Source organism: Dermacentor variabilis, chromosome 8, assembly GCF_050947875.1.
Source record: "Dermacentor variabilis isolate Ectoservices chromosome 8, ASM5094787v1, whole genome shotgun sequence".
Taxonomy (NCBI): Eukaryota; Metazoa; Arthropoda; class Arachnida; order Ixodida; family Ixodidae; genus Dermacentor; species Dermacentor variabilis.
In genome coordinates, this window is record NC_134575.1 from 86,917,844 (window position 1) to 86,939,027 (window position 21,184).

Consider the following 21,184-nt stretch of genomic DNA (forward strand, 5'->3'; position numbering starts at 1 on the left):
TCAGCGCATGATGGATACGGTTCTGTCAGGCCTCAAGTAGCAGTCATGCCTTGTCTGTTTAGATGATATCTTTGTGTTTTCAGAAATCTTGAGCAGCACCTTCGGCGCTTACAAGCAGTTCTTGACGCAATTCGCACTCCTGGCCTGTTTTTAAAGCATGAAAAATGGCATTTAGGGGATGACGAACTCAAATTTTAGGGCCATGTTGTCAGATACGAAGGCATTCGAGCCGACCCTGGCAAAACCTTTGCTGTTGCTTTGTTTCCAACACCTTCGAACAAACACGAACTCCGCCTTTTTCTAGGACTTTGCGCATATTATCGACGCTTCGTGGCTAACTTTTCATGGATAGCCGAACTTTTGCAACGGTTAAGAAAGGATCTTTTCCGTTTGTCTGGGAGCAAGACCAACAAGAGACCTTCTGTGAACTCCAGAAACGTCTGCACACACCTCCAGTTCTAGGACGCTTTGACGAAGATAGTGACACTGAGTTGCATACGGATGCGAGCAACGTGAGGCTTGGTGTCGTCCTCGTACAGTGGCAAAATGGAGACGAGCGCGTCATTGCATACGCACGCCGCACTTTGCCACCAGCTGAAAGGAACTATTCCACTATGTAGAAGGAGTGCTTGACCGTTGTGTGGGCAATTCCTAAGTTCCGAGCACACTTGTACGACCGATCGTTTCGGATTGTGACAGACCACTATTCATTGTGCTGGCTCGCCAATCTGAAGGATCCATCTGGCAGTTTTGCACGCTGGAGCCTTCGCTTGCAAGAATACGATATGACGATAGTGTTCAAGTCCGGGCGTAAGCCCACCGACGCCGACTGCCTGTCACGCGCTCCACTTCAACCGTTGTCGTTCGACGTTGATGAAGAGGACGCATTTCTTTCCATTATCACAGTATCAGACATCAGCAAGCAACAGCGCGATGATACAGAACTCCGGCCTCTCATCGACTACCTTCAGAACCGTTACCAGAGCCGCCTCGTATGTTCTTCCACAAGTCATCCTCGTTTTTTTCTCCGCGATGGCGTTCTCTACAAATTGGGTTTTCACTCGACCGCAACCGCCTGCCTTCGTGTAGTGCCGTCTTCACTACGGGACGACATTCTGCGGGCCTCTCACGACGAGCCATCTTCGGGCCACTTGGGATTCGCACGGACGTTATCACGCATACGCCAAAAGTTCTTCTGGCCTAACCTTCGCCGTGACGTAAAGCAATACGTGAAGACATGTCACAACTGCTAGAGGCGCAAGACACCCCCTGTGCATCGCGCTGGACTTCTCCAATCCATGGATCCTCCGCGGATCCCTTTTCAGCAGGTTGGGATAGATTTCCTTTGACCATTCCCCACGTCGAGGGCTGGTAACCGTTGGATTGCTGTTGCCACAGACCAGCTTACAGGTTTCATTGAAACCCGAGCTCTCCTACGAGGCAATGCTACTTATATTGCGACCTCCTTTGTACCTGGTATCGTACTCCGCCACGGTGCTCCAACAGGGGTTATAACCAACCGGGCCACAGCATTTACAGCCAGGCTCACAGAAGATATCATGCTTCTCAGTGGTACAGTTCACCGCGAAGCCACTGCTTGCCATCCCCAGACGAATGGGCTCACAGAAAGACTAAACAAAACGATCGCGGATGTGATTTCCATGTATGTCGACTTCGACCACAAAAACTGGGACGACGTTCTCCCATATGTGTCGTTTGCATATAATACTGCCGTTCAAGAACCTACCGGCTTCACCCCTTTTCGCTTGATGCATGGCCGAAAAGCTGTCACAACGTTGGACACAATTCTTTTACCCACCCACTGCTCTAATGTCACTGATGTTGTCGAATTCGCTCGATGCGCCGAAGAGGCACGCCAGCTCGCACGAACGCGTATCCGCTACCAGCAACACAACGACGCCGACCGATACAATCTTCGTCACCGCGAGGGCACTTATCATCCCGGTAACAAAGTATGGGTGTGGACACCAATCCGCCAGCGTGGTCGGTAGTAGAAACTTTTGCGCCGCTACTACGGACTTTATAAGATCGTTCAACGACTCGGCGACATAACATACGAAAAAATTCCTGAAGGAGAAAGCACCACTCGGCGTCGCCGACGCCCACGTCTGTCCGATGTTGTTCACGTCTCTAGGTTGAAGCTATACCACTCCCGCTGCCCACAAAGCTCTACACGTCTCTCACTATCTACGTCTTCCTTAATAGTCTCCGTGGCAATATCCAGTGCATCATTGTTCCGCATCGAGACGATGCTTCCAGGGAGTGGGGTAATGCCACGACTTTGACACTACTGACAGCCACTAAATGCAATTTGGTGCCGCTTGCTATGCATGTTGGGTGGCTCCCAGAAGAAGACAACGACGAAGGTGCCAGGACAGCTTTATAAAATATCTATAGCGTCGACAGAAGTCGTTTGTGGCTTTGTCTGTGACAATATATGTAGAGCACACATACACAAATTCAGAAATTATACCGAGCCTTTTGTTAAGCGAGTTGATGACTACTGGCAAGTACGACGGATGCCTTGAGCGCGCAACAGTTTCATGGGCAGCATTCGCCTACACACGTAGCCCAATTCCAATTCATAAAATCATCAAGAAGCGTTTACTTCCTCGATACCACGCAACCGCGGCTGCAGGAAGGCGAGCTTTCTCGCTCTCTTGTTTTTCATTCCACCGCCTGGATGGCGCCGCCGCTGCTGCGGAAGGATGAATGGATGCACGGATGTTATGAGCGTCCCCTTTGAAATGAGGCGGTGGGTTGTGCCACGAAGCTCTTGCTATTATACTGTTATACTATACCGTTTCTCTGTCCTGAGTTCATTCACATCAGCGTGGGCAACTAGGCTGTACATGGTGAAAAGCAATAGGGATCGGCCTACCGTGCTGAGGGAACCGTGACCATAACGAAGTGGGTTACTGCGTATAGCAAGACACGGTATGTGCCGCTTTCCAATAACTCTGTACAATACATCCTTGGCCGTTCAAAATGTACCGTTGGGCATGTGCCATTCTTCAATGAATCTCTTTCAAACAAATTGGGTCATATTCTTGTCTTTCTTCAGCGCAACTCAGTTCGAGTGTGAAGGAAAAGGACAGGGGACAGGATCATCCTGTCACCTGTCCTTTTGCTTCATATTCCAACTATGTTGCACTAAAACAAGACAAGACTATGATGCACGAACTCACCCGTTCAGCAATACTTGTTAACTTGCGTCACTGGGTATGTGGGCATGGTTATGTGCCACTCCTAATAAATATTTTTCACGTCAAATTTATTCACACATATGGGCTGCCCTTCTATTAAACTTCAATATGTCAACTTCTCTCACTGGTTATGTAGGTATGGGCTCAGAGGGAAGGACGAGAAAGGAGCCCAACTGGAGTACAGGTCTCAGAGATGACCAGTTTCGGCTGTGACGATATAATCAGTCGTGATATCGATTCAGTGTTATTCTGATAAACGTCGACAGTTATGCTGATCCGGTTTCTAGTTGAATATTTTTAGGTAACTGTATTTCTAACGTCCTTGACAATAATTGTATATTTATTTTTGTTTTAGCTTGATTAGTTGCATGCATTGCGACATTGTTTATTGATAATAGCCCCTTGCGGATGTACAAACGCTTTCATGTTCGCGGGATACTTATGGAAAATTAACTAACCCTTCAATAAATCTACGTCGTGAAACGTGGATAGTAATCTAGTACTAAAACACCCGGTCCGAAGTCTCTCACGTGGCAAATTAAATCTTTTGACACCGAACATCTTTCATCAATTCCTTCCTAATAAAATGTTTGCGATGAGGAAAATATTACACGCCATATGTGCCCTCAATGCAGCATTGGAAAGAAAAGGCAGATTGCCACAGAGCACTAACTATTACTCTGCTGCGTTTCTCTCAGAAATTTAGAAAAAATATCCTTATATACCCGATTCCTATTGAAAACGATGCTCCCTTCTCTCAATATATATCCTTAATACATTATAGCGAGCGATAAAGAACTGCTTATTGGCATCCATGTAGCAAAAGGAAACAGGAATCTGTTGTTACATTCGAACAGAAACATAGCATGAGTTCAGTGGCAGGCAAACTCGCAAATTCTAGTCACCACTGAACCATGGAAAAGTTTCCGAGCTGCACTCCGAACATGTACCACTATCTTCAAAGATAAAAAAATAGAAAGTAATAAGACGAACCTTGAGAGCTTCCAATGCCTCCTCCAGTAACGCCGGACGTGACTGCAGATAAACTTGGTGGATGTTCATGACGCCCCAATGGTAGATGTTGTTGCTCCAAAGGTTCTGGGAAGCCCACACTTCCGCTACCTGGCTGTTCCTGAGGTGTCCGAGGAACTTTTGAATTCCCCTGAATATACACGTTTCAAAGAATATAAAATATGTCGCAGCAACACCCACGGAACGAGTCACACACATTGATATATCTGAGATTATTATGCGGACACAGATCTGTGCCATTCTTCAGTTTGATATACACTGTCTGTAAAGAATATGGCGGCCATTGCGTATCGTCGTCCCTTTCTGTCCGTGTCAACAGGTTCTGCTGGAAGCGAATCGTGCAATGTGCAACCAACGAGCTGAGGCTAACGCTATTCGGAATATTCGAAGTGCCGCAAGAACTCGCTCTGTTGGAGTAAGATATATTTTAATTGCACTTCCTTGCTCTGCTATTATCGATTGCATAATACATGCTCATTAGGCAGTATTTCAATATAATAAATTAGCCTAGTTATAAATGTCTTAGCTAATATTGACTGAAGCGTGGAACATTTAGAGCGATAGAATATATTAGACGATAACTCAAAACTAAGGCTCTTAGTCTCATGGTTTCTTTAAATTCGGGTTACACATTGACTTACTAACGAAGCATGCATATTGTCCTCGCGCGCAGAGAACCGCGGCAACAAAGTACATTGGATGAACGCCGGCATGTTGAGCGCAGCAGCTGGGTTCTCGCGTACTTGTCTCCATGCTTAGATGCATTTCTGTCACTGCACAAACTTCTCCACGTTTAGCTGCGCCGACTTGTCAGCGGACAAGCCTACGAGGCGATATTTTGCCAGAAAGGTCGCAGGTGCCGACACGTTTCCGCCCAAGGACCAAATGATAGAGGTTCACACAATAATTACTTAAGGGGACTCTTGCCCTAGTGTCATCTGTAATTCCGAACCGAGTGGCTTAGCTAGCATGCGAGTCATTACATAAATTTACCTAAACTGCGTTATTCTTGCTTCAAACAGCTTCGTTACTTTGTAATCTGATCATTTCGTCAAAGTAATGTGCTAGATGTAATTAAGTAAACTCCATTCAAGTAGTTTGATGGCAAGCTCAGAATACAGGATGCCTAGTAAAAAAACTGCATACTGAAACCATCACACCACGGGCATGACTTTCCAGGTTAGGAAGGAATCTATGGTGCTATAATGTGAAAGTACTCGAAACTTATCTATTCCAATTCTGCAATCAATCCTCCACGATTGGTAAAAAATCTTCGGGCCACCCCCCAATTGTGTGTCAGTAACGGGAGGCCATGAAAACCGCTATAGCTCCCCGCCTGATATAACGTTGCCTACTTATTATGCTTGAGTACACCGAGCTAAAAATTACCTATTTCTAATGAGGCGCCTTTTTGACGTTAGCCCTCTGCCACTGGTCAAATCCTGTCGCGCTGCGCCCACATCAGCTGCCAGTAAGGCGACGTGAAAAAAACAGCTAGAACTCACCGCGTTAATGTGACGTATACTTGTAAAAGATCTATTAGCATGTCGAATACTAATTTTTTCGTTGAATAGTCGGAGACTGTCCCATTCGAAAATAAATAGAAGATGGCTGCCTGCCGATCCCTCAGGCACTGGCTACTCGCACCTGCCGCAGAGCACAGATTTATTTTTGTATAATAAAACTTTTTGTGTCGCATTGCAACGTTATGGAGCCCTTTTGTCACTTATATCACATCGCCATATCAACTTGTGTTTGCTGAAGATCTGTTTTAGCGGCATTCTTAGCCTCCCGTTGCAGGCCGCCGCAATTTTCTACCAGCTATCGCAAGCGCAGTAAGAGGATGCGGACCAGTCAAATATGCAGGCACCACCCTCCTGATCCGGTAATTGTTTTCCCTGCGCGGACTCGGTCCCATCAAAACCGTCTCCACAAGAGCGCACTGCTCGCCTCCTGTCAGCAAATAGGACAAGAAAAACAACTCAATGCAGGCAATGTTATTCGTTTTGAAAGGAAACAAATATGACCTCTTATAAACGAGGAGAGCGTTTGATTGGACTGTTTAGAGAAGGCTGCGGGTCACCGCACATTGCTAAAAAACATTGAAATAGTTTTACGTTATAGAGCCCCAGAATAGGTATTTATGATCACGCTCGTTTTGCGTTTAAAAAAAATGGAACACTGCCATTCCACCTTCATCGAAAAAGAAATCGTCTCATACACATCATATATTTCCCCAGCCATAACCACGAGGTATTGATGCACAGATCGACCTCTGGTAGCCCAGTGTCTATATGCGAAAAGACAACGCAAGGTTGCATGCAGCCCGAGTAAAGAAAATAACCTCCACTGACCTGTTGAAAATCACGTTTATACGGAAAAGACCAATGCTATGAGGACTTATTAGTAAGTCCATCTTTAATTTTCTCTATAGTATACATCAAAATATCCCGAACCAATGACTGCAGGCTGAATGAACTTTTTTTCTTGTACTATTTTTCTTGAACTCTGTTTCATGTACTTTTTTTTATCTTGATGCATTGCTGCATTGTCATCCTTCGCTTTTGTGTGATTATATTCTCATGCTAGTCACTTCATGTTGTACCCACTCCCGTGCTATAATGCTTCGGCGCTGAAGGTGTACTGTAAATAAATAAATAAATAAATAGTGGCATTATCAAAAAGAATGAAAACATGTTCAATAGTTCCAGCTTTACTGCACAGAAAGAATCTGCTTCCCCATGGCTCATAAGTTCCTCTTTCTTTAACGGTTAACAACAAAGCTGCCGGTGTGAAGCTTGAAGAAAAATGGTTTCACTTTCGCTGGTGTCTAGTTATTTACAACGCTTTTGAGGACGTCTTGGCGATGCGCTACTTGAAAATTACACAACGACGCATGCCTAGGCAAGCTGCACAGAACACCCTTATGCATTTTTCTATAGTTGCATGCGAGCACGTTAAGTGAATGTGTAAGTGAGTGAAAACTGTATTGAGCTCTAGTAATTGTGTTGTACTGCGGCTGGGGCGGATCATTTAGGGAATTCTTCCTCCTTGTGTCTTCCCCGGAGGTCTTCACCCGCTGCTTCGTCCATCCTCTCTCGCAATGGTCGGCTGCCCTCAGACCAGGCCTCCCCTGGCCTCTGCTGGCATCGTGCACACCGCACTAAACCAGCTTGTCTACGCAGCAGTCGCTGGACGGCAGTTCCTCCCATTGTTCCGCACTTGAGTGTGTTACGATGGGCACTGCGTCAGTTTGCAGACATGCCCTTTTTATGTGATATAATGTGGGTTTCTCATTGCACCACGCAAATTCGCCCTTACATTTGGTGGGGTGCATTCCTCCTTGCACGTTTAAGTTAGGGTACGGCCATGTTCGTAGTTGTCTCCATGCGACAGCTTCTTCCCTGCTAAGGGACTTAAGCGATGGGGGGGGGGGGGGGGTGTAGCGCTTCCTGCTGCCTCTGTAACTGTCTAAAATGGCCTAGTCCTCTCGGTGTACAGGTGCAGGTCCCTCGAGGCTGTGGAACCTTGACGTTTTGTAATTAGTGCACTCTCGAGCGATCCTGTCCGCCTCTTGGTTCCCTGTCACGCTTAGCGCATTTTGATTTGGCCACCTCGATAGCTTGAATCTTGGCAATTAGAGGCGAACATGCGTGTTCCTATGGTCTTCTGCATTTGTACAAGTACAGGGGCGCTATAACGTAAAAACTTTTCTATTCCAATTCTGCAATCAGCCCTCCGCGATTGGTCAAGAACCTTTTTGCACCACCCCCACTTCCCCTGTCTGTCACGCGACGTCACAAAAACCGCGATATCTCCTTATCTGATATGACGTGTACACACTGATTATGCATGAGTAGACGGAGCAGAAGAAAAATAGTTATTTCTGATTCGATGCCTTTTCGCCATTAGCCCTGTCAAGATTTCCGAGCTCCACCCACTTGACGTACCTGTCACACGACGTCACAAAACCGCAAAAGCTCACCACGTAAAAGTGACGTGAGCTCGTTAAAGATGCATTAATATGCTGAACAAAACCGAATTTCTTCTGAATAACCGCAGGCTGCCCCCTTCCGAAAGGAATAAAAGATGGCTGCTGCCAATCGCTCAGGCACTGGCTGCTCGCACCTGCCGGAGAGCATGGGTTTATTTGCGTGTAATAAAACTTTTTGCGTGGCCGTGTATCGCTTTCGAGCACTTTCGGCACGTTTACGACCTTGTTCTGCCAACTCGTCTTTGCTGAGGATCCGTTTTAGAGTCATTCTTAAGCTTCCGTTGCATGCCGCCGCGATTGTCGACGAGCCACCGCAAGCTAAGTAAGGGAAAGCGGACCAATCGCAGACGCCGGCACCACACTCTTCATCCGAGTATAGATTTTCATTGCAATGGCTCGGCCCCATCGAATCTCTCTACAATTAGGCGTGCTCCTCGTCTCTTGTCAGCCAATTAGATAAAACGAGCCGCTCTGTGTAAGCAATGTTATTCGTTTTTCAAGCAAACAAAAGTGACCTCCTTTGAACGAGAAGAGCGCTTGATTGGTCTCTTCAGACAACACTGCGGGTCAGCACCCTATGCTTGCGTCAGTGGTTAGGCAAATTTGACGTAAGGAGATTGGAATAAAAACACATTGCAATGGTATTACGTAAAAGGGCCCCAGATTGCTTTGAAATTTAGGACAATGAATGCAGATAAAGCGCTATAGATAGACGCAAAAGGACGCCTGAGCCAGAAGAATAAAGATCAGGCAAAGCCACGCAGTAACCGTCATTCTCATGTTAAATAAACCATTGTGGCGCCCGAGTTCTCTCTAGAATTATTGTAGAGAACTGGACGGCCCAAACTGTCGTTACAGTTTTTCGCCACGTGACCGGCGGACTCGACATCGGTGAAACTGCGTCGCATTAAATGCCCGAAATTATTTATGGGTTGTTTTATTGCTTGTATAACTTTCAATACAAAAATTCTCTGACTATGCCGCGTTTTAGAAAATTGCTCAGTGAAGAGCAACACAGACGTCACAATGCAACAAGGAAATGTATGCGAAATATGGCCTTTACAGAGTAGCAGTTATAACGCAGGCGAGGTACGACAGAATTGTGTCTGGGAGAACAGAGAATCCTTGCGAAGATGACGAATTGGAACGTAGGCGAGCGCCGGCTAGTAAGTTATGCCAGAAGAAAAGCAGTACAACCACATTTCTTTCGTTTATGACACAGAAGATCTGTTGTGCGAACGAGTTTAGTGGGGAGATGGTCATAGTTTGCAGTTGCTTGTCTCCTAAAATACGGCACTGGTGAATTTAAGGGCAGAATGTAATTCCAGAAATATTGATTTAAAGGACTGCACTAAATGACATATGTTGCAGCGGGGAAATTCTGCTACAGTGTTTCTTGTTCTCCTTTTCGATCGCGCAGTGCCTTCAAAACTCAGCAGATCACGTGACCTCCAATACTAGTCGTGCACGACGCCACCTGCCTCGTCGGCTCGCACTCGCATGCTCTCATTGCATCTTGCACCTCACCAGGTCCCGGAATTAGCAACACAAGTTGCGCGGGCCGTTAACGCACTGCGCCACTCCTACCGCGCATGCGCCCTGGATGGTAGAGCGGTCACGAAGGCACCGACAGTGGCGGCAAGAAAGGCCTTGTGATTACGACTGAAAGCGCGGGCAAGAGAGACAGCTCACAAACCCGCCTGATGGAAAACGTTATTCTCGCGCTAATTATAGCAATAAATGACGCACTGCAACTGTGCGCAGTTTCGCTGGCGCAAATACAGTTTCTAGAATTCAATTTTATTGCCTGTGGGGCGGTATTAATTTTTCCAGTGTCTTATGTGCCGGCTTTAGAGGCCATGAACTAATAAGTTCACAAGAGACACTTCTTCTGGTTAACATCAATGTTTATCGAAAAAAGCACGGACCGCAGTCAATGTTCCCTTTTCCGTATAACTCACGCTCCCCGACAGAGCACAAGAAATTCCGCCGATCGTGTGACCAAATGAACGCACGTATGAAAGTATTTGACTCACTTCACCCAGAAATGGCGTTATTAGACGTATTAAGGACAGGCTTCGCGACAGAAATGCAGCTGAAGGTGTCTGCTCGGGACGGTGGTATTTGAGCCATTTTTTTAATTTAAATTCGACCAAGTGTGAGAAGCATCGACAGTCAAGAGCACCTAATGTACGCTATAGTACTTAGGTTGTCTTAAAAAAAAAAAGCTGTCGTGTATGTGTATCGATGCGTTCAACTCATTCATAAATGACAGCTAAGCTGCATAAGTGAGTTCTCATACACTTAGGAAGTCCCAGGGGCGTGTTCTGCCACTGTTCGAAGTATACCCTAGACATTGCAAGTGCTTCAATACATACGGTGCTATTCATTCGTTATGCCCGAGTATTTTCATATGTTTCATTATACTGGAGTTTTGAACAGATACCTGCGTTTTCCCAATGCATTCATACGAAGGAAAAGGTACGGCATAACAGTATATACAGAATACAAAAATTTGTTTCAGCCAATGTTCTACGACTGGATACCCAGAAAATGTTTGTTGGTGTGGCCTATTTACGCAAGTGAAGTGGGAGAAAGGCAACTTCGGGGAAAAATTAGTGATTGGTTGGAATGGCAAGGTCACAAAAATCAGCTTCTATTATTTGGGTCAGGTCAAAGCCACCTAAAAAAACACCAGCGTGACGTAACACGCCGGTGTTACGTCACCCTAGTCGGATGCGTCGGACAGTCGTCGGCGTCTCCGCGCCTAGGTTCTTTGCGCATGCAGGGTGTCTCTTTGCGCGTCGCGGTTACTATGGCTTCGGAAAATTAGTGATGTCCTTAAAGCGACAGCAACCTAGCAATTGATATGCTTTGATTCCAAAGCAAAACAGGTATGCTTGACGCAAAAAATAAGGGGATCCGCCGGTTCAGCACAGTCAACGCCACCATAGAAAGCAACATTCTTTCATACCCTTCTTAGAATAATTGACTGGCGACATAGTTTTCTGCGAGTATCGTAACATGACCTGTCTCATTGCCCTTGCGATGTTTGGTCGGGGCTAAGACAAGCAACCTCCGTGCTGTTGACTCACTTTAACCTGAGACGGATAGAAGGAAAGAGCAAAACTGCGTATTTACGACACATCCTACACTTCATTCCCAAATGGTAAGAAACAAACGTATTAAATATTCCATATACAGTTATTATTCTCATTCTTTAATTGTGTAAAACAGTCCTCGCTAGACACATGAATATCGACGTTCATTTTACTGGAGAAAATTTTATTATTATAGGGCCACGCACAACTGATTCTCATATAGAATAAGCTTCCGCCGTTCTTTTACTATTTTATTGTTTATTTTATTTCCACCCGCCCTCCTTGCAGGCCTTTTTGTCGTCATAAAATGCTGAGATAATGGTAAAAAGAAAGTCAAAAACGAAAGGCCTACTCTCAATGTTGAAGGAAAACATCCAATAATGGACTGCGGTAGCCTGGAGAGCTGCAATCATAAAGAGGCACCACGATACACTCAAACGCTAACATTTGGAATGGCCAAAATGGAGGGTTTAAATTTTGGTAATGTAGGCAAATAAATCCTAGCTATGCCACAGATTTCTTTTTACAAGGGTTCTGTCAACACAAGCGTACTTAGATCTTCAACAAAGCTGAGCTTCATGAATAAAAAAAAACAAAGAAGGAGAAACATATCTCGGACCTTCAAGGTCTGCAATTTCCAATCATTTTTGGCGTTGCGCAATTTGTCATTTTCTATGCAGCTCAAGTTGTTCAGCAGTATATTCGCTGCAGAACTTTTAATATGTTTCATTACCTTCTGCGCAGGATGACCGAAATCACACACATCTACATCCTCAAAGTCTGGAAGGGTAGCGAACACAAGGCCGACAAGGGTATCTTTCTACCTAGGAAGGCTGAAAAATCGTGCAGCATATTCTGGTGCCCTGAGCTCGTCCAATATAATTTCAGTAAAGAGTACACCATTAACTACAACTGCTTGTGGAAACTTCAGCCCACCCCTCGTCATCTTCGTGATTAATGCATTCTCAGGATCATCTAGATCGGCGTCTTGCATCACAAGGTTCTCACTGCAAGATCCGCATGTAAACGTCTTTTTAAATCTTCATGGGCACAAGAGCCGGCAAAATAGGTTAGTGCCGGTAGCCTTGACGTTTTTTTCCCAATGTCAGAGTCGGTCACAGTGGCATGAAACTAGCCGTTTCCTGAATATACACTATTCTCCAACGTGCTCGCACTCGGTGGTAGTGACATGTGCAACTCTGGCAGGTCCAGAACCTTCTGTAAGCGCAATTTGTTTTCAGCTTCATATATCTGCCTTGTGAACACGTGCTAATTGGCATCAGACAATTGCCGGTACTTTCCGAAGCGATCCTCTAAGCTGTTAGTTTGAGATTTGTCCAAACGAACATACTCAAAATGAAGCTCTTCAAGACAGCATATGGCAAGTTCGTGCAAGGCGTGGGTAGTGTGGCTGGAAGATGTGTGCAGTTCACGTGTCAGGCGGCCATTGTCATGTTTAAGGCTTCGCCAGTGATCAAGCCACTGAACTATTCTCTCCAAGAATCCTAGTTGAGAATATGACGATGAAACTGTTGGACCTTGCAACTGATCTCGCAACTGACGTCCTTTTCTTGCCGTCTTGACGTTAACAATGTTCCACCAAGTCGAAATGGTGTCGCCATATTCAAATGTTTCCTTTTCATGCTGGAGCGTTGCAGCACTGAAAGCAGCAACGATAGATGAGTTAAGAATCTTTAAGGCCAGTTTAACGTTCTGTCGTTCCATGTTCGAGGGGAGTGAGCGTTGGTGCTATCTTTAAGAGCTCATGCTTTTCAGCTTCGTTCAACTGGCATAATACCTTGAAACACACTGTGAGTATCTTTGGTTCAGCTTCATCACTCTTCGGTTCAGGAAAGTACAGGCATTTGGCAAGGTCTCTTTGAGTCAGCCAGTTATTTCTTATACACTTTAGTATGTGAACGGGGTCCACCACGAGAAACAGGAGTCGGGATAGGTCAGCAGGGTGCTGGTAAACAATGCCGACAATTGCCGTCTTAGGGAAGTAGGAAATGACTTTTCTGTTTATGGAGTTATTGTCCGAGATCACTGCTATTATTCTAAAACCAGATGCCTCTAGATCAAGAACAATCTTCCGAAGGAAGTCGTGCAGCACCTTAGCATCGATTCATGCCAGAGGAAGAATTTGTACAACGTCCTTGTTTGAAGAAAGCAGACTCTGTATCATAAATACGTGGGCAGTTATTGCTGCGGTTGACAATTTACCGCAGCAACCGTAGCAAAGCCAGCCTTGTAATCAAAAAATGATTGAAGGTGAACCTCATCAATCATTAACGTTAAAGTCTTTTCATGCCCTTTATATGTGCTTACAATACGCTTTGGAGAGAAAAAAAAGCTACATTCCTGCTGGTCCGTCCCATGGCTTACATCGTACAAAGAACACAGTCTTCTGATCGAATCAGGATGCCCCATCTTAAGCTTCATCGACCATCTCAGGAATCTGTTTGCATGAGGTGAAATTGTGAACAAAAGGCTAGAAAAAGCCAATACATCGGGGGCATATCGCCCAGCATTATTCAAAGTAAGATCAACTTGACTCTTCAAGAATTTAAGCACTCCCAAATGCAATTCCTGCAACTCGCATGCGAAATGTTTTCCACTTACTTCCTCTAGCAACGTCGAAAGCAATGTAAATAGATGACGGCTATTTTCAGAATGCTCAGTGTTGATGTGTCCGTTATGGTCTGTAACACATTTTTCAAATCTCTCAAGTCGCACAGCTTTTCAGGAACTAACACATCACCACACTTCCTCAAACGCGTTTCCCCAAAAAATACTTCGACGCGCAGGTCTGTGGACACCATTACCGAAGTACGGACTGCAGGAGCAGATTGAAGTGACTAGTCCAAAAAGAAAACCTTGGCGCCCATGTTCATTCCTGTCCAGAAGTCCAAGCTCTGAAAGCTTGGCAAGGCCTTCAGCAAGTCTGCAAAACTACGAACCTTATTTATGGCGTCCTCTTCTGCTTCGGTTTGCTGTGAAAGTACTTTTGCTTTTTCCAAAATTGCGGCTTAGAAGCGCATTCTTTTCGCACCCGGCGCTTCTCGAAGGCACCCTTGGGGGCGCGATAAATAGGCAGGGCAATTGGAAAACAAGCTTATAACTGCAGTTTTTTTTTAGACGAATGATTTTAATTGCAACTTCCACCACGTTTCCTGTCTTAACGTCCGTGTAAGATGTCGTCTTCAAGTAATCCGATGACAAGAAGTGCTTTTTACACAGCTGAAATTTAAAAAAAAAAGCAGTTACAGATATGAAGTTCGACAAAAATGTAGAACTTACAAGCGCGTCGACAGGTGCAGAGACCCATCTATTGTGCACGCGTGCACGGAAACATTGCGCACTATGCTGACGAAACCTGTTCGTCTGGAGATCCAGAATAACAACGAGAAGAAATGCTTACCACTGTGTATTTTGTTGGCGAGAAGTCCTTCCTAGGAACAGCTCTCCTTCCTGCTGCCCGAATCGCTTGGTCAGATGGGAACTTGTGCACACGAACACGTGGTCGTCCGTCATGATTGGACTTGCAGTTTCGTGCTCAACAACAGCCAGGCATCGTTGCGCTTCCGTGTACGAACAACAACGAACAATCGCAGAAAATCAACCGCATTTACGGTTCAGCATGCTCCACCAAAGCCACCTAGAAAAAGCTTCACGCGATGCCGCTCAAGCGTTGCAGTCACGGAGAAAATTTCTTTTCTCGACGCGCGCCGCGTTGTAAAAAATTGGAGGACGCTTAAGCTTCGCCTTCAAGAGTGGAACGCGACAGCGTTCCCGTCGACCCGCCAAGGGGTGGAAGACAATGGGCTACGGCGCAGCGACTACGCGCCCCGCATCGGACGCGGTGAGCGTCGAGCAACGCAGCGTTCGGCGCGACAACGAAATGTGCGCCTGAGCAAGCGACGCACGCCTGAGCCTTAGAAACAGCTCGTTTCTAAGGCAACACCGCGTTCACTAGAGGCGCTTTTGTACCGCTTTGAAGCATCGAACTCGTGGCTCAGTGGTAACGTCTCCGTCTCACACTCCGGAGACCCTGGTTCGATTCCCACCCAGCCCATCTTGGAAGTTGCTTTTTATTTATGAAGTGCCTGCCGTGATTTATCGCTCACGGCCAACGCCGCGGACGCCGACGCCGACACCGACACCGACGCCGACGACACCGGCTTTTCTGCGACACGAGCTCCTTAACGCTATCACGTTAAAACACAGCGCTCCCTATTCTGCCGCGACCATCCGACGCTCGTGACGTATTGACAAGAAGAGGTGATGCGGTGGCATTTTATTTCTTTCTAGGTGGCTTTGGCCGGGTGCATGCAAGGCACCTTTAACGCAGCAGTGTTAGGGGCCCCCGTGTCGCAGAAAATCCAGTGTCGGCGCCGCGCATCCAGCATAGATCGTTTCAGGAATAATCATTCAGAACCAAGCATACCCAACCCCGCATACCCAACCACACATGCCCTCCATGTAGTGCAAGTAAGATACTCAACTAATTGAATTTCTTAAAGTAAAATGCGTCAGGAAAATCATAAAGTACGACGTACACACAACTTACAGATATGATAGCGTCGGATAGTAATTTCAATATACGGGAAAACGTAATTCTGTTAAGCCAAACTCACATACAGAAACACGATAGCGTTTTCCAGCTGCTGTTTGAAGTCAGTCTTACGAGGAGCAGCGCGGACCCCTTGGTTCTTTACACACCGTCAAAAGAAAACCAACCACCTCGCCTTCGTCCATAGCGTTCGCCGCCAGCGTTTCCTGGTAAACATTACGGTTGCGCAGCGGCAGTTGCCGGGAACCGTGGGAAGCACTCAAGGATATTTGAATGGTATCGCGCTTCATTCTTCAAGGCGAGGCTTGTGCGTCCTCGAAATTTTTAAACCTCTTGACTAATTTTTCAAAGCGAATTAGGGGCTACGACGCAGGCTGCGTTGCTCGCTCTTTGGCAGCGTAGCTGTTAAGGGAAGTTCCGCAGCCATATTCGTACGGCCGTAAAGGCCGGCCAAGGATATTTGAAAACGACGTGTGGCAGCGTCTTTGGTAGGAACTAGTACGCAACGTGCGTCGCAGTCTTCAAGTTAGAAAACATGGTCTTAGTTTACCCGAGACAAACTTGGCGCATCTGACAACGGGTAGCTACATTCTTACAACTTCCACAAAACCAACGGCTGGTTAGGTGACTTGTACATGTCGTGTGAACATGGCAATGATAGCAAACGATAAATAGACGATAAACTTATATGCCGAATACGCGTAGCAAAATTATCGGCTAAGTATATATTAAAGAAAATGATATAATTATGCTTAAACGAGCTGGAATGTGACTGCCGCTGTCGCGGTCGCTTTCTGTCGCTCCGCCGCCCACTTCGCCCTAACTGCCGTGCTCTCGCCTAGATGGTGCAAATTTGCCAAGTTCGGCAGGGAGGGGAACTGCGGCAGAGAAGCCGAGAGAGCAGGGATCCGCATGTCGTGTGACTGTGCGTGTCACCCTATAGCTTTGAGCGTGTGTTTGGAAGATGTCTTAAAGACTGGGAGCTATTAGTCCGCAAGCTTCGCCGTAGTGTAAAACAGCAACGGAGAAACTTGGTCGTGACGAGCAATTCAAAGTGTCAAAAGCTGAAAAAGGAAACAGCCAACCAAGTTTTCAAGCTAAACATGACAACACCAACGTTATTGCACGTGAAATACAATGCGGACAAAATATGACATGATTCAGAAATCAACAAGAAAATGTACAGAGCTAGAATATATACATTTAAACAACATTTGTAGCTCGAATCATTAGAACCAGCATGTCTGTCGACCTTGTCTTTTGTAGCGCTGAGAAATCGTTGACCGTTTTCTTTTTACAGGTGCCACGCAGAAGGTAGGCTAAATATTGTACGGCTGCAGGGTTAAATAAGAGGAAGCCATGCACTCTCGTCTTTCTTCGTCTTTAGATCTGATACGCCACAAGCGCCTCTAATAAGGTTATTTTTCTTCCATTTTTTCTTAACGGTAGGTAGCTCTTATCACCTCAGTGCTCTTTAATCTGATATAACAGTGGTTACGTGAGAGCCACCTACCGATAATATAGCTTTTGGTGCCGTTAAAAATGTCTGTCTCTAGTTCTCACTGCCTCCCCGAATCCTTGGTTCTCGTGACCATGTTAAATGATTCATAGTCCTCAGGGATACATAACCGTAGAAAACGCTCAGAGCCATATATGCATCATGGTCTGACTAATAAATAGCTGCGCTTTTCAGATATTACCTCATCGATCACAGAGTTAGGTATTCCGAGAAAAAAAGTAGGGGGGTGGGGGGTACTGTCAATAAAATTGTCTCGCTCAATGTGCCTAGGTATTTTACCCTTCCGCAAAACTGCCTTCAGTTAAGGATATTTCATTACGCTTTACACACTGAGAAAATATTTTGTAGTGAAAGACCACCTTTTTAATTCCTGAACCTGCCACATGCAAAAATTGGTTTTTACGTGACAGGTTCCGCGTTTATTATCATCACTCCATGCCTCGGTTAGCCATCTCCTCCTGGTAATAACATGATCGTTATGGCCCGCGAAGTCTTATTAGGAACGAAGACATTGCTACTACATCAATACTGTAAGTTATTTAATTACCGAACGTGCCACAACACGAGACCATTGCTTTGTGCTTGAGATGTTCTTTGTTTATCATCGTGACTCTGTGCCCTGGTTAGGCGTCTCCTCCTGGTAATAAAATGATGGTTAGGGCACGCGAAGTCTTATCAAGAAGGAAGAGATTGCGACGACTTCAATAATGTAGAGAAGGTCACTAAATTGGTGCCTCATAATCGGAAAGTGGTTTTGGCACGTTAAACCCCATAATCTAAGGTCACTAATTTTTTTCCTAGTTCACTCACACTTGTAGCTATTTATGTGGGAGTAAAATTCATTTTCCAAAGCTCAATCACCTAATATACAGAAATAATCATTCATGGGGACAGGCAAGCATTTGTTTCTCAACAGGCACTGTCTGCACAAGAAGCGTACTCGTGCTTCTCTTTATGGACAGTATAGGAAGCAATGATACCGCATAGTGTGGGAAGCAACTTTTCCACGTGTTCCAAGCCGCACTTTGCTTCATATGTGCGACATTTAATGACATCCAGTCAATGGATTTAGCAGAAACGCATTGCCTTTTTGCGTCGATTCAGGCATTCAGGTGCGCTCACAACGTAATATGCAGCAATCAGAAGCACTGGTAGTGTGAAGCCATCTTTCGCCATCTCTTCCCCGCTTTGCAGCCTAAGCGCTGCAAGCGCTCCATAGTTTCGCTGTCTTCGATGTACAAGTTACCCAGATTCATATGGCAACACTTTTTGTAACGACATTTGACACCAGGAACCCCGCCGCACGTTGATGTAGGCCGCCACCGCTGCCAAGCGCAAACTGTTACAGAGCTCCAGTTAACAGCTTCGCTGTAAATGAAGGCCAACGTCTACTCACAGCGTATCGATGGAAATTCCAAACTGCGTCTTGATGCCTGACGCAGCTAATGATTGGAACCTCCGCCAGCTGCTACTGAGCGATCTGTGTTGCACGAACTGGTCTGGACATCCGTTGTAGAGTGAGTCGAGGAAGATGAAGTCGCACATGCCATCGGGTGGGAATTCCACTGCGTACTTTCCATGACAGCCGACGGTGCATATCATAGAGTGCGCCTGTGGTGGCCTGTACTCAACGGCTATGAGGAAGAGGACGGAGCACCGAATGACTTGAGGTATTCACCTGAGCGTCTATATAAATTCTATCACGTCTAACGCTGCAGACATCTAGAGAATCAGTGCGGCATTTGCTGCTAGCGGATGTTGTTCTTGCACAGGGGAGAACTTTTAAAGAGCCGTTCACCAGGTTTGGCCCATGCAAAACCACGGAGTGAAAGTCACAACGTGGCAGCGTGTTTTATTATCATAAAATGGATGTTCGGCATGAAAACAATTGAAATGTCAAAGAGAAGCCCATCCACCCTTTCTTTCCAGCGAGCGCTGCTTCCATGGGCCAGGGTCAAATGCACAATTTAAAGTACAAAATATGCAGTCTCTGCCACAACTCTGAATACAGCACGTGACCTCGGTAAGCCATCCAAGCAGAACGCGCCGTACGACCACTGGGAGTTTGCTGCCCGAAAAAAAAAGATAGGAAACAAAGAAAAATAGAAGGTAGAGCTTTTGACATAAACTTGACGCCATTGCATTGCTCCGTTGTATGAGCATGAAAAAGTATTGTGACATCCGCAGGTAGTATTACAGAGGGTCTACGTTGGCATTGACAGGCTGCATGGCAATGTGACAGTTCAATTTCTTTTATCTTCTGTAATAATCTTCTGGATCATGTGTGTAATAGGCCTCTCAGAAATTCTTGGCCTAAAACGCTTCTCAAACGGCATCTTGTGACTTACAGTAGATATCCAAAATTTTTAATGGGGCCTGGAGAGGGGTCTTTTCATTGCTTTATGTCTATCGATCGAACAAGGACTGTCGCAGCAACCAACGCTTGGGCAAGAGGACTTTTTTTTACCCAGGGCAACAATCGCTTCTGAGATTCCTTGTTCATACATTAGCTACAGAAATATTTTTTGTTCAACCACCGCTGATTTTGTAATTTTTTTTTTGCTGCAATGGAAGAAGGATCCGTGCCGTTCATAGTGCAAGGCGTGGAAATGCGCGAAGAAAATTATTAAAAATGCCGGCAGATCCCACGCCCAGTGGGCTCTGCCGACCATGACAGCACCAAGGCGTAGGTGTCTGCTACATGACCTACATAGTACGGATATTTCATGACATTCGGGTCATCACCTATCATTTATGCTCGCCATGGACTCTTGGCATACTATGCCTATTTTGGCACATAGCGAGTTAACGAAAGGACCATGAGGGCACCAAGATGTAGATGTCTCGATAGGTGGACAGATACCGTCAAATTGGCAAACATTCACAAAGGAATGCTTCGCCTTGAAAAGTATTGAGAGCACGAATAGCCAGCAGTTTTTCCGTTGTAGTTTATGTTGCTCCACAGAAGTTAGCGGAAAACGGATTCTTCGTTTTCGCCACGATAGGCTAAGCAAGCTGTGTTTTTTTAAATGTCTGTTTAGAATTAGTATTTTGCACATATTTTATTCCCAAATTTACACCACCATGAGTTTAAGGTATGGGCTAGTAGGCCGTATGTAGAATAATTCATTCGGAGCGAACACCCGTTCATGTATGTCTTGATGTCCATCTGCTTTGACCTTCAGACAGTACTATTTTTTGAACGCTATCAAGGACAACATTCCTTTGCACTATTATTTCAAGCTTTTCTAGCACCAAATGCCCCACGCGTTCTCTACACGGCATGTCGCAGTAGTATTCCGCTTTACGATGCATCTTATGGCACTTTGCGTCGCACTTCGTGTCGTGTGCAAGGAGTGAGCTCTAAGCGCTCCCGCAGCGTGTATAGCAACATGCAATGTCCGTATACTCACGCGGGAGTGGAGCGACTGAAGGTGGAATAGCCGCCGGAGTTGACACCTGTGAAAACACATTAATATTTTAGATACGAACAGCTCTAAATGCATGCAAGTGCACAATGAGGAAACATCGTCATATTAGCTTTGCTGATCCTTCAAAAAAAAAAAAACTTTAAAACTCTGCAAAAATGAACATAAATGTTTTGTTTAGCGAAGCCGGGATTTTAAGACAGATTCGCGCTGTTGACTGAATTGAATAAATTACAAAACGGTGGTTACTTTCCACTTGCCATCGCGGACGCGATTTTTGAGGGCTGCTTGTAGTTCGTGCGGACATAGC

The 21,184-nt window shown here is 45.6% G+C and overlaps 1 protein-coding gene across 1 annotated transcript in view; it reads right to left on the minus strand.

Annotated features, from left to right (window-relative positions):
* The window catches only part of LOC142591469 (uncharacterized), a 51,493-nt gene extending 36,605 nt beyond the window's left edge, over positions 1-14,888 (minus strand). Inside the window, exons 1-2 of the mRNA XM_075703796.1 lie at positions 14,776-14,888; positions 4,221-4,389 (exon numbers count right to left, since the gene is read on the minus strand). Of these exons, the coding sequence (XP_075559911.1) occupies positions 4,221-4,389; positions 14,776-14,888 (282 nt within the window). The remainder of the gene's footprint in view (positions 1-4,220; positions 4,390-14,775) is intronic.
* Positions 14,889-21,184: the final 6,296 nt, after the last annotated feature.